Genomic DNA, 13923 nt, shown 5'->3' on the forward strand with positions numbered 1-13923 from the left:
AAAATATCGAGTCAGTGACTCGCCCGCTAATTTAATGACGGCACTTGGCATTCAAACCCTCGAAAGCGGCGAAAAATTCTCAGACTTTATTTTATTTTTAAGCTGTATAACAGGTAGTTGTCTTTAGATTCTGAGCCGTCCCTACAACCTTTGGTGACACGGCTAACTAGACACCGACATGAAAAATCGTTGACACTCTATAACGCCAGAACTACCCTTTTTAAGTAATCTTTTCACCCCGTATGATAACGGACTGTAACTGCTTGCCTTTGTCTTCATTGCAGCCCACTCCTACCTAGACCTAAGATAATGTTTTTTTTTTTTTGTGATCGGTTGTTTGGTTTGTATACTGATTTGTTCTTCATGTCTTGTTGTTCCCATGTTTGATATTCCGTTTGCCGTAGTTTTCGGCTACATTTCTGTACTGTTTATTTGCTTATGCTATATCCTCTGTATTGACAGTACAGCCTGCGCCCAAACTGGGCCTGCAGTATGTACTAAATAAATACTAAAAAAATACCAGTCGGAATTTACGGGGAGAAAGAAGGGTAACACATATCAGCGGCCATTCCAATAGGGCTCAATCTAACATTTGACTGTCTGAGGTGAAAAGTCTTCGCTTTTGATTACTGATATTATACTTCTTACCTATAAGTGTGCCTTTTTTGTATCTATGCATTTGGAGCTTGTAAATGAACCAACTCACTAGTGCAATGGAAATGAACCCTGACATCTTTTCAACAATTCAATAAATTGAACTGAGCTATATTTGTGGACACTATAGCGACCGTTAGCACGTGTCTTCGTTGAGCCACGTTGCCTCAAAATTAAAGCTCTCGACCAACTCGATTGAGAACAACGTGTTTAAGGGCCAAGATGTCTTAGAACTCATGTCATCATCATCATTATCATGATCACCAGCCTATCTACGCCCACTGCAGTGCAAAGGACTCGCTCATTAATCCCCAATTACCCCTGTCCTGTGCTAACTGCGACCAATATATCCCCGCAAACGTCTTGATCTCATCTACCCATCTAACGTTCTGCCGCCCTCTGCCACGCTTGCCTTCTCTAGGGATCCACTCTGTTACCCTTAATGACCAACGCTTATCCTGCCTTCGCATTACGTGCCCTGCCTACACCATTTCGTCTTCTTAATTTCTAATAATATGTCCTTAACACGTGTTTGTTCCGTGATCCACAACCCTCTCTTCTCGTCCCTTAATGTTACATATCATCATCCGTTCCATTGCTCACTGAGTCGTCCTCAATTTAAGTTGAACCCTTTTAGTGAGCCTCCAAGTTTCTGCTCCGCATGTGAGTACCGGTAAGATGCAGCTGTCATACACTTTCTTCTTCAGGGACAATGGTAGGCGAACATTCATTATCTGAGAACGCCTGCCAAATGCACTCCACCCCAACCTTATCCTTCTAATTATCTCTGCCTCATGGTTGGGTTCCCGGATCACATTTTGTCCTAAGTAGATATATTCGCTTACCACTTCTATTGCCTCGCCACCTATCTCAAATTGAACATTACTTTAGTTTTCTGCATATTAATTTTCTGGCCCACGGTTCTACTCTGCCAGTGCGGTAAGCATGCTTTGCAATACTCATGTATTCTATTTTTAATCCAAGGAATCATATATATATATATATATATACACATTCTGGAGGTTGTGGGTTCGGATCCCACCCGGCGGGCATTTTTTCACCACTTTCTTTCTGACTCAAAAAATTCTTCATCTGTTTCTATGACCTACTGCATTCCCCCATTTGCTTTCCGAGGTTTTCTTGACTGCCAAACCTTATACTGTCTTAATTCACTGAGCCCCTCATTTCCAATTTCTGATTCGCTATATATATATATATATATATATATATATATATATATATATATATATATATATATATATATATATATATATATACAGTAATTCCTCGTTATAACGAAGTCAGCGGGACGGCAAAAAAGTTCGTTATAAGCGGTATTTTGATATAAGCGGCCACTCGAGAAAGCTAGAACAATTCAGCTTTAATTGCGCTACAACTGATAAGAATAAAAACTTTATTCAGGTGCAAAAAAGCCAGTGAGATTTGGCTGTTTCATGTTCTTTCCGAGTGCGAGCAACCCCTGCTCCAATCGGACAAAGCATTACTGGCATCTGAACGCCTCGCAGATTGCTGAGCGAATGAGGAGGGGAAGGCACTGGCCACTTTTATAGGGGGGGGGGGGGGGGTGTGCGGGCGTCACGGAACGCTACAAAGCGCCGCAAATGCCGTGGCTCGAAACTGAGGTTGTTTGTTGAGCTCAAAAAACGATTAACCGCTCATTGTGGGTACACAACGCAATCATGAAAACTGACCGGTCTTGCACTAGGGGCTTTACATGATCACTGGGCAATTCTTTCCCGAGGTGTGCAGCCGTGAAGTTTGGAAAACAAGTTCTTTCTCGCCAGGCTGTCGACGACACTGCTAATTCTGCGCTTCAAGTGTCAGTGTGCGCACAGCGTCGCGTGCACGCCATTGACCAATGTCCAGTGAAAAAATTCAATCACCCTACCACGCATTTTGACTGTTTGTCTGAAGTCAGATTTCGAGCGTGAACAGCTTGGGAAAATCGCCCGGGAAACACCAGCTTGTTAACCGGCGATGTTGACCATCTGACTCGCCACTGGGTCGCCGCCGCTCGGCGACACCTCCGCTAGCCACTTCGCTCTAGGGGGTCCAGCCAATTGTGCTCTTCTAGTAATGCGGCCTAAAATGCATGCTGTCGGGTTGGGACCAGAAGAAATAACGAATAAAGCGATAGTTCGAGTTAAGAAATTTCGTTATAATGAGGGATTACTATATATATATATATATATATATATATATATATATATATATATATATATATATATATATATATATATATATATATATATATATATATATATATATATATATATATATATATATATATATATATATGAAATAATACTTTGGAGAAGGTAGCGGCCTCAGACCTCTGCCAATGTTTCGACAAGGGGACTTGTCTTTTTCAAGGCATCAAGGTTCATCTCTGGCACACTGCTTTATAGATAGAGATTGAGTTGGAGAGAGAGGGGGAGGTTGTTTAGAGCGAGACTGGAGGGATAAAAGCAGAGTGGGTCAATGGTATTGCGACAGGACTCCGCAAGAGAGAAAGAGGGAAGACGTTGTCGTGAAGCGTTCGTGTCGAGAGCATAGTAAAAAGATACGTTATGTTGCTGCTCAGCTGTATCAAATTAAAAGCAGTATGAGTGTTAAGTTAAGAAAGACTGTTTATCAAGCACTGAGGAGTCGCTTTTAAGATACGAAATTTCGCTTTACGGTTTTTGTTCTGACACACTCAAAAAACAAATAAATACAACAATGTTCAAGTGTGCAAAGAGTATATGTTGCGGTACTAGTTCAAATGATCTAGACAAGAAAAGTCCATTGGAAGTGGTGTATCTTCTTACACTGGAAAAGTTACGCGATTACGTAATTTTTGTGAACAGTTATTACGATAATCGGTTTAAATTGGTCAAACCAAAGAGTACGTTTAGTTTGAGAAAAAGTGAATATTACAGCGTACCACGAATTTTCACCAATTATGGGAAGCGATGCCGAGTGTATTAGGTTCCTTCCCTTTTTAATAAGCTGCCAATTGGCGCATTGCATATTCCATCATTGAAGCGAGCAAAACGCACGTTGAAAAATGTATGCCTATAAACGATATGAAATGTACTTGCTGCGTGTATGTGTTTTTTTTAAGGGTCTCGGTGGAAGAATGGGGACTGTGTACGCAAATGTTACTTGTGATTTTCGAGTTTAGTTATGTTTTGTTAATACGGTAAGTATAGCACGATATCAATGACAAGTGCTTTATTTGTCAACAAGTTTATTGATCTGCATTTGTACTGCTGTGATATATTTTGAGTATTATTGTTCACCGGTGTAGGAAATTTTCACACAATGCCTATTTGTGTTGCGTTATTTTTATATGCGTTACTGAGGCATATGTTGAATTTTTTGGTGGTTTCAAATATTTATATTGTTTAAAAGTTTCTAACTTTATTATGTACGTGAGTGATGTGAGTGTTAACTATGCCGGCTGCCTGTGCCGCACTCAAGCACGCTAGTGCTTAAGCGGCGCAGAATTAGGAATGTCTGTAATTTACAGTGCACAAATAAACTTACTTACTCACTTACTTACTTACTCAGGAGAAACAGGAAGGGGGGGGAGGGGGGGGAATGGTTTAAGCTGGGCTGCGGTGGTGCCGGGCGACCTCAAAGGGGGATTCCGGGAAGTTTGGGGCCAAAGGGGGGGGGGGGGGTCTTGGGGGTGCGATTGCAAGGTTACTGAACTGCGTGTAAGAGAGAAAACTCGTAAACAACAGCAGCCCGTATAGTCCGAAGAATTCGGGGTGGGGAGGCCTGTGTTCGTAGAAGAATAGAAGGGGTATCCGCAGGTACGATCCACTGGGAGATTTGCCTTAGATTCAAGGACTTCTTTCTTTTTTTTTCCTTTGTGTATGTGTGTGTAAAGCATATAGTAAGCCGAAATGCCGAAGGTCGAGGGAGGCGAGTGCGCGTGCTATGGCGAAATCGGCTAGGAGCAAGACAGGCGAAAAAAAAAAATAATAACGAAAGGAATTGTGTTCAAGTAACAGCTTTTGGGATGGGCAGGCATAGTTGTGAATCGAGATGCCAACTTTTTGTAAGAGAATTATTATTATTGTGTTCGATTCAGATACCGTAAGGTTTCTAAGCTGCCTTTCGAAGCATTGATTTCAGTGGCCTCAAGGAAATTGAATTTATGTATTAAGTACGATTCTCTGTATTTCCTGTTCCTTGTAGACTTAAAGTTTGACTGCAGAATATAGAGCTTGAGATCATCGAGAATTGTGGTTCGGGTGGTTGAAATGTTGCGCGACTGCTATGGAGGCCCTGTTATGAGCATCGGCCCGAGGTCCATTCAGGCGTAAGTTCATAGGTTGACTCGTTTCTCCAATGTACTGTTTTTGACAGAATGAGCATTCTAGCATATACACAATTTTAGAATAATTGCACTTGAAGCTTGAATTAATCTTGTGAACGTATTGGCTGACAGTGCTAATGACAATGCAATCCGTCTGTACTCCAATGTACTGACCACGTGCTGTGTGAGTGTACGCGGTATACAGCCGCCAGAACGTCCCTTTTAGTGTCCTTGGGTCTTCCGCTGTCTAGAGGCCTAACTCTCAGTGACGTGCTAGGCCCTTGGACGAACTTTAAACGAGCATCTCGAGCGACAAAAGCTCTACTGTCTTTCCTGCGAAGCACAGGACTTGATCAGACTCTTTAAACAGGACTCTCTTAATGAGCGCGTCATCTTCATCACAGTCATTATCATCATCTCTTCATCGATTTCTTCTTTTTTTTATACATCTGGTGTAGCAAGCTAGGCGCCTTGGCCAGGCTAACCTCACCAGTATTATTAAAGACTATTCTCTCTCTCTTGACAGAATGAGCATTCTAGCATATACACAATTTTAGAATAATTGCACTTGAAGCTTGAATTAATCTTGTGAACGTATTGGCTGACAGTGCTAATGACAATGCAATCCGTCTGCAGATGTTTGCAGGTCTTGCATCTAGGACGGAGGCAAGGGCTGATGACTGGTTCCTTGGAAGCGCCAATTTTGGCATGCACTAAAATGTCTTTTAGGTTATAATTTCTTCCGTAGGTAACTTTTGGGGCTTCCGGGAATGTCTTTTTAAGTCGGTCATTACTGGCTAGAATGGGGTAGTATTTCCACAGGATATTGTTTATGTTAGGGAGCGCGTTTGAGAATTTGGTTATTGAGAATTTGGTTATTTGGCGTTTGAGAATTTGGCCGGACGCTTTCGTTTCGACGTTGTTGCTTGAGCACTTCGTCCCTTTCTAGCTTGGGTGCTCTTTCGTAAGCCATATCCAGTGAGCTGACCGGGTGATTCCTGCTCGCCAGGGTGGACTTCAGTTAATTTAGGTTTTTTTATATAGCCTGTGCTTTCACTGCATACTCTTCTTAGTCTGGTCGCCTGTCCTACAAATAAACCTTGTTTGCAGTGTCGTGGGTGATGACTAGTGTATAGGTACTGTTGCCTGTCCGTGGGTTTCCTATTAAGCGTGGTTTTCAGTTTACCATTGTCAAGAACAACAGTAGTGTCTAGGAAGTTCACTTGTTTATCCGAGTACTGGCATGAGAACATATATATACATACATATGCATGGTAACTATAACTATGGGCCATGTAACGGGTGCATTATACCTCCAGCAATATGGTTTTGTTGAGTGCTCCCAAGGTACTGGTGCTGTTTGCGATGCGGTAGACCTTCAATTTTCTGAGCAGTTTTGTGTGGAACAGTAACAGTATAACAGTTACTGTGAATAAGTGGAAATAAGGATATGTTTCAGTTCCTGCAGTCCTTTTAGACCACCATATTATTTTGGATTACATAGTGAACACTAAAGGGCGGTAGTCAAGAAACTATAGCGGAGCTAGCGTTTTGTGGGACGATTAAATGCCTGGCCTTCCTTAAATTATCTGGTGTTTTGTAGTTAGTTATTCATGATGGCTCAAATGAGGCCTTTTGAAAAATCTTCGATCGAAGCATGGTCGGTTTGGTGGCCAAAAATAAGGAAATAGTTCGAGAGGTATATGACTGAGTTATTGGGGGATGAAGGTTAACCTCTTTTTTCTGCTACTTTTGACAGAGCCGAGAGTAACGTACGAGTTGTATATAAGCATCAGTGTGCGAGTTCGGACGACTCGCTAGGATATCTGTTTTTAGAGCCTGTGGCTTGCTTTGCGCGCTGTTTAAATGCTGTGGGTTCAATTCCAGCATTTCAGTCCCACGGCAACACGCACATCGAAGGCCTCCCATCTATCGCTGCATGTTTATCCTGGTCGGCGTGCGCTCTCAACAGGAAGTTTACATAGACAGTCTAGACAGCGTAACCGGACCGGCGTGTCGGAAGCGAAGTAAGTGTCGAAAACAACGCATGCATACCCATGTGCTCCCAGCAGCCTTAGTGCATCCCGGGAACTCTCAACGGGTTCATCTGAGGCTCCTTTTTTTTCAGAATAACTCTGCTGTATTTTTCTGAAGTTTAAAGTCTGGAGCGAAGTGCTAATGATGTCGATGGTTGTACCTCTCATGGAAGCCTGCTGAGCAGTTACAATTCAAGAACTGGCGATTCGAGGTTTGCCTAAATGTCCAACGTGATGGTCATTCCCATAACGTTTTTCTGAGTGAATAGAATAATGCAATATCAAGCAAATACACTCTTAGGAGTTAAGAGATGACTTGCGAAACAGTGCTCAGCGCGCTATTCATTTGATAAATGTAGTGCATGCACTAAACAGGGTATTTTCCGAAAATTAACTGATAGTCTATTATGTAAGGAAAGGGGTGAGGAGGCTCTTGGTAAGTATTTCAAGTTACATGAAATTTATTTAGCCGTACTTTAGAGCGGAAAATATAAAACAGGGCTTTTATAGACGAACGCTTATAAAAACCGAATTCGTTTTGTTACTAAATTATTCCCTAGCGTGCTTTATTGCTTTTGTATACCTACCACTGCACGGGAGTTACTAGTCATGCGACTGACTGGAGAAAACAGCCCAGCCGAGCGCGCGGGAGCATGTGCCTCGTGAGGAGCGCCCAGCATCGTCCAGGCTTGCGCGTGGGCTTGCTCCAGGTGAGGAGCTCGGAAAAAATAGCAAGAAAAAAGTGCCGAGCGCACGTGAGCGTGCTCCTCAAGAGAAGCGCCCGGCGTCGGCCAGCTCGACCTTCGAGAGCACTCTGCCCAACGTTCGTGGCGTGATCTCTCGCGTGCTGTTCTCCTTGCCGGTTTACGTGCGCTCGCGCCTGAAGAGGGAAGCATAGACGCTGAGTTCGCGCCACAGACGCCGAGTTCGCGAAGCCGGTTGCCGCGGGTTCTAGCACGTGCTAACGCGGTCCACTTTGAGAGAGATGTGAAAGCCTGCGGTCAAAACAATGTGGGCCTGCGAGTCACGGATAAGTTTCAGCGCCAAGTTAGGAAATGCCTGTGAGGTGCGGCAGCCGGGTCTCCGGCACCGGCAGAGGGGCCGCCAGCTCTGCTGTTACTCCAGCCTTGGACCTCTAGTGCAAGCTACGACAACTTTTTGTACATATTACGGGCAGTGTACATCCATGTCATGCGTTTTGCCGTTTGATAAGGGCGCCTAACATTACCATGGGATTAAAAAAAAATAATATTAGCGTCTGCGGACAAATTGGGTTACACACTTGATAAAACAAATAATCATCCTCATCATTATTATAATCAAGATCATAACCTCGTTTGTGTCCAGTGCAGGACGAGGGCCTCTGTCAAAGAGTTTCTACCACGTCTATCATGAGCTAGCCAAGCGCATTTTTTGCCCCCCAATTTTCTTAGTTCACCCCTCCATGAGTCCTTGGTATGACGAATACCGAATGCTGAGTGCCGAATTACGTGTCTCATTAGTGGTTGCGAGGTCCGTAGAGATTTAGGCGGGAGAAGACTTTGTAGACGACGTTTGATGCACGGTAAGTAAACTCACCGTTTTAAAGTAATGCCAAGCCCTTCGAGCAGACACGCCACTTTTCTCACAAGCAGACACTTAGTGCGCTGACGTGCAAATTTGAAAATTTATCAAAAGAAAACCTGGCAACTTTTCGTTTGCAAGCGCTCATCGTTTTTTTCGAGTGGTGAAGAGAATTTATTGAATTTTGAAGCAGGATATTTATAATTGCAATGACGCAAAATAAAAAGGAACACACACACACACACACACACACACACACACACACACACACACACACACACACACACACACACGGAGAAACGCACGAAGGCACGCGCACAAGCCCCATAAAGCAGAGAAAGCGCCGAATTCGAACTTGATAATTCGAAGGTAAAAGTAGGCATATTGGTTTAACCTTTTGCCCCTTTAACCCCGCTCAGCCTAAGATTGAAACAAGTGCATTGCATTTTGGTTCAATGGTTTTGTGTAAGAGAAGGCACGGTCGGTTTTTTTTTATGGGAACCGTATAAAGCCATCAGTTAGGACGCTCATGCATCCACGATAAAGTGCTCATGCTCGTAGCGTTGTTGACTTGCCGTATCCAAAGATATAGTAGCGCAGGTATCGCTTTCTCCACGTGTCGAACACAGTAACGAGGAGGAACGTGATGTGAAAGCCCTCCAGGAGCATCCACGAGAAGGCAGCCAGAAAGAAATAGTGCAGCAGACCGGCGACGACAGCGCACAGCGTCTGTGCATGGAGGCAGAGGGGAAGTTCCCGAGATAGGAAGAGGAGGGAGGAAGGGGGCAATAAAATGCGAATCAGAAGGTTTCAAAGGATTGCTTTATTCAACAAGAATGTTAATACAACGTCATCATATGGCAGGCGCAGGTCTCGAACAATCGAAGCGGTATAATCGTTTAATGCCGATTTTGTATGACAAGAGCAAATGCAACACTAAATTTCTGAACAAAACAATAGCGAAAAATGCTGAAATCTCAGAAGCACGCAATTACAATTTTAACTGAGCTGTTGCAGGCCACAAAGAACTCTTTTGGGATGGCTGGGCAAACAATAAAACTACACCTTGCACATAAAGCACACTTAATCAAGGCACATCATGGTGATGCGTTTATTTCTATTAAACGCTCAGCTATAATACACAGCCAACATTGAAACGATGCGAAGCTTTGTTACTCACACAGATATATCGCGCGGCGTAGCACACGTGTAATGGCGTTACGTTTTCAGTTTCGGGTAATATTAGGTACACCAACAGGTCACACAAGCACGCTGTCATATCCGTAGGTATAGAGGCACAGATGATATGAATCAATCAGTTACATTTCTTTCTTATCATGGCTGTAGAATTTTAACGGCTTGCTGCTGTCACTGCTTTTAAAGCAATCGGCAAACTTTCCGGCCAATGGCCAATGAGGCTTCCTAGATCTTACTTCGAGTAGCACCAACAGCGTTGAAAAAGCGCAGAGCAACTCGTTGCAGATTGTCGCGGTGTCTACCTTGTGCTTCGTTTGGTCCAGGCCGAACATGAGGACCACTTCTGCCACTAGGAGGCAGAGGCACAGGTTGAGGTGGATTGACGTGCGCGTGTTGCGAAGAGATCTACCGGGAAAGGCAGAAAAAAAAGACACGCCGCTTCAGTGTCAAAAATTCAAAAATAATTACTATCAAGAAAAAGATTGGTTGGTTGGAGATAACACCTGTATTGCGAAAGGATTACTCAACAAGAACACAACTTTCATGTTCTGTTGTCAGGGTATGTGAAGAAAACGGGTCATGTTGAACACTTGTAAACCTAGTTAGTCCGAGCCAAAGCTGAAGCACACGCACAGACAGCCGAGGCGGCGAGCCGTCTATGGCAAGACTGAGCGACCAAGCGCCGGGGAAGAAGCAGTTAAACCCTCGCCTAGTCACGTGGTACAGCAGCGGCGAGGCTCCGAGGGAGCGCAGCTGCGGCGCCTCTCCGCAGGAGATCCCATGCCGTGACGTCACACCTGGCGCACTAACCCCCGGGGGCTCAAAGTCGTTGCGACGCGATAAATGACCTTGCGAGACCTGCCGTAGTCGAGCTCTTTAAAAAATCTCCGCCATAAAGCCTAACCCCTGAGGAGGTGGATTCGCCCTAGCTCTTCACCCCGATGACCATTACGCTGATGGCGATGGAGATGGGATTCCGTGACTTACGCTCGTACAGTGGAATCTTTGCTTTGCGTAAAGCTTGTCTTACATATTATGATACAATGAGATGACTCTTCTTAGATCTATGCAAGTTTAGAAGAACTGGGAAGCCCGAGGAAAAACAAGCCTGAAGGCATAAATCTTGATAGCTGTAGATTAAATCGTTATGTGTTTTGTGCATTACGGATGAACTGACTACCCTATATAGCTGTCTAGCGTGAGTGGTATGGGAGCGTTCACCTGAAGCAGCCGAAGACGACGACGCAGAGGCACAGGCAGACCCCTGACGTGCTGCAGCCAATCCACGTGATGAGCCGGAAGGGAAGGCTGGCCCGCGCGTCGTTATTCAGAACGCCACGCAGGTCCATGAGTACGGCGAAGTTGGACAGGTGCCGGCAGAAGCACACAACGTGCGTGCTGTTGCGCCGGCCCACCGTGCAGCCGTCAGGACTCCACTCACTGCGAGGGACACGTGTCCGTGAAACGGCGTTATTAACTCTGTACAGGTGATACCATTGTGTTCAGTATGACCAGAAACCCTTCACGGGTCAAGCGACCTTGACAGCTTTGCCTAGAATTGGAGTGTGACAAAGAAGTTCTGCAGTTTATTGCTTCTTAGACTTGCCGTTGCTTGTTCAGCAGGTGTGTGGTCATTTATCTGCTGCTTTTTACAGCGAAGCTGTGTATGAATATGGTTCTTTCCAAGTTTGAGCCGCGCCCTCAAAAAGCACCTTGCGGTACAGCCAACTTCACCCGCGCGCCCTTGAAGCGCAAGAAGCTATACGTGAACCAAAAAGCTAGATGGACTTTCCCATCATGCAGGCAAAGGTAAGGCTTGCCTGGACTACCCCCAGCAACCATAGTCGCATTTCCTTGGGCAGGTCACAAATTCATAGAATGCCCCCCACTGCAGTAAAGGTCAACGAGAGCAGGAGAATGTGTTCCTGGAATACAAACTCTCATCCACGTTTTGGAGAAAGGCCGACCGCACCCTTTGCGTACCTGCCTCCCTTAATAGCGCGAACGGCGGCTGGGCCACCTATAACGGCAGATACGAGTTTTCGATCCATGTCGAGTGCTCTGCTGATAGCAATCTGCGGCGAGTGCCATGGCCGGATCTATCTAGAGTGGGCTCGCAGCTGATAAAGCTCACCATCTGGGAAATGGCCACTTGAAGAACGGGTAAACGTGAGTGGAGAACAGAAGAAAGTACCCGTGTAGTAGAACAACTAGACCTACCAGGCCTATTTCTGTCATATAGCATCACTAAGGAGCTCTCAGGCCAGGCGAAAACAAGTTCAGTTTAGCTACGTAAAGCATGGCTATTAAATGTCGCGCGAATCTGCGCAAATCTGCGAACCGGTTCACATCTGCGTAGATGTGAACTGGTTGCAGCACACGTGCTTACCTACAATTACTGCGCAACCAAATTATTGTGGACACGAACTGACGGCGCACTCATTCGCTTTGTACGTAATGCAGGATCAGCAAGAACTTTAATTGCCTTCGATAAGCAAGCAAATTGGTGTGAACACGAACGAATGGTGCAATACTTCGTTTTGTACGTAATTCACGATGAACAAGAACTTGTAAGAATGAGTTAAGCACAGCGTAGGTGGGTGGCGGGGCTGTAAATTTGTGGGGCTATGACACAAAACGCGAGGCATGACCAACGAGTCATGAAAAAGAGACAACTCAATGTGTGCGGACCGATGTTTTACAGAAAAAAATTCAATTAATTTAGAAATACTTTGTCTAAATTTTTATTCGTTCAGGAAGACACTGGCACGTAAATATACAAGTAATGTGTGCTTCTTGTAAGCAAGTGTTGTTGTGACTGCAAGAGGCACAAATGCATCTAAATATAGATCGATGAAAGACTCAATGCACAAGCGTAGTTGCTTTGTTGCCCGTTTGATACTCCTACTCATTATCGTCGCTCGTACTGGCGAAAGCTGGGCATGGAAAACCAACTCCCTTTGTCACGCGTTAACGGTAGGTGATTCCGTATTTATACTGATATGTGACAACGGGTGACAGATTTAGGCTTCGCACACGGTGTGGCAAAAGAAGCATACGTAGGGGCAGAGGTATGTGCGCCCTTCCTCAGGTCAGCGACGCTTTGCCATTTGTGGATTACGTCAGAGGTATACTAGCTACGCTTTCAAGTACCTTGGTGATAGTTATTGGGATCAGTCGAGGCCTAGGTCCTTAACGGGGCCATGAAGGCAAAAAATATATCCCCGAGGGTACCCAAGCACTTCGTACGAGTTGTGAAGTCAAAATCCTTAATTTCACATTGAACTGCTTTGGGTGCTCCTTCCAGTTTTTTCGGTGCAAGTTGCGCCGCTGGGAGAGGTTAGCGGAGTTGGCTTGACATGGCGTGTCACGCTGTCGCAGGACACCCCATTACCCGCCGCAGTTACACACTCCGAAGGCTTAGGCGCTGCCCAGCAACTTGAGCCTTTACTTCGGCTTTTTTTTTTCAATGGAAGCTCATTCTATGGAACACACCGCAATCGCTTGGGAGTCGTTTGTCAATTTGCGACGCCCCGCTACTCCAACGCCAACGCCAACGCCAACCTTTGCGATAAACAGGCCCTTTATGCTCCCACAATAACACTTTGTTTATTTGAAAGAACTAGCCTTTGCGAACTCACTCGACTCCATTCTAGCAGCAACAAATGGCGTATAATTTGTAAAAAAGTTGACTAACAAATTACTTAAGCTTTGCGCTACATGGCGTCAGAAGTAACGTAATATGACTAACCCCAAAACAGAGTCATCAGGGCGCGAACTTCACTTTAGCAATCAAGTGGTACGATAAAACAGAGCTAAAGGCTGCACTACAATTACGCAACCATGTTTCTAGCAGCCGCTGGTTTGGTCGGTGGCCGCCAATCGCACGAACAAATCTTTGTGACATCATAAAGCTGGGCCAGAAAGCAGCCGCTAAGTGGTCACTGCTTAATCTGTTTTTCTCCTAGAGCAATTTGTTTGAAGTCTTAGTTAAATTTGGTGTCAATGTTTCGGCACAAAGCAGTGTTTTGAAATGAATGAAACGCATTTTTTCTCCATGCCCCCGGGCGATGCAATTGTGTCTCTCCAGGAAAGGAACTGGATGACACCTGGTACTCGTGCCATCTTTCAGTAGCAGGA

At 44.8% G+C, this 13923-nt stretch overlaps 1 protein-coding gene across 1 annotated transcript in view; it reads right to left on the reverse strand.

The window, feature by feature from the left end:
- Nucleotides 1-9389: 9389 nt before the first annotated feature.
- LOC144170479 (adhesion G protein-coupled receptor L2-like) overlaps nt 9390-13923 on the reverse strand; it is a 29382-nt gene continuing 24848 nt past the window's right edge. Inside the window, exons 10-11 of the mRNA XM_077700310.1 lie at nt 11005-11223; nt 9390-10188 (exon numbers count right to left, since the gene is read on the reverse strand). Coding sequence (XP_077556436.1) covers nt 9906-10188; nt 11005-11223 — 502 coding nt within the window. The 3' untranslated portion in view covers nt 9390-9905. The remainder of the gene's footprint in view (nt 10189-11004; nt 11224-13923) is intronic.

The sequence above is a fragment of the Haemaphysalis longicornis genome, unplaced genomic scaffold, assembly GCF_048455015.1.
Source record: "Haemaphysalis longicornis isolate Haplotype H1 unplaced genomic scaffold, Haemaphysalis longicornis Haplotype H1 scaffold_2, whole genome shotgun sequence".
Lineage (NCBI taxonomy): Eukaryota > Metazoa > Arthropoda > Arachnida > Ixodida > Ixodidae > Haemaphysalis > Haemaphysalis longicornis.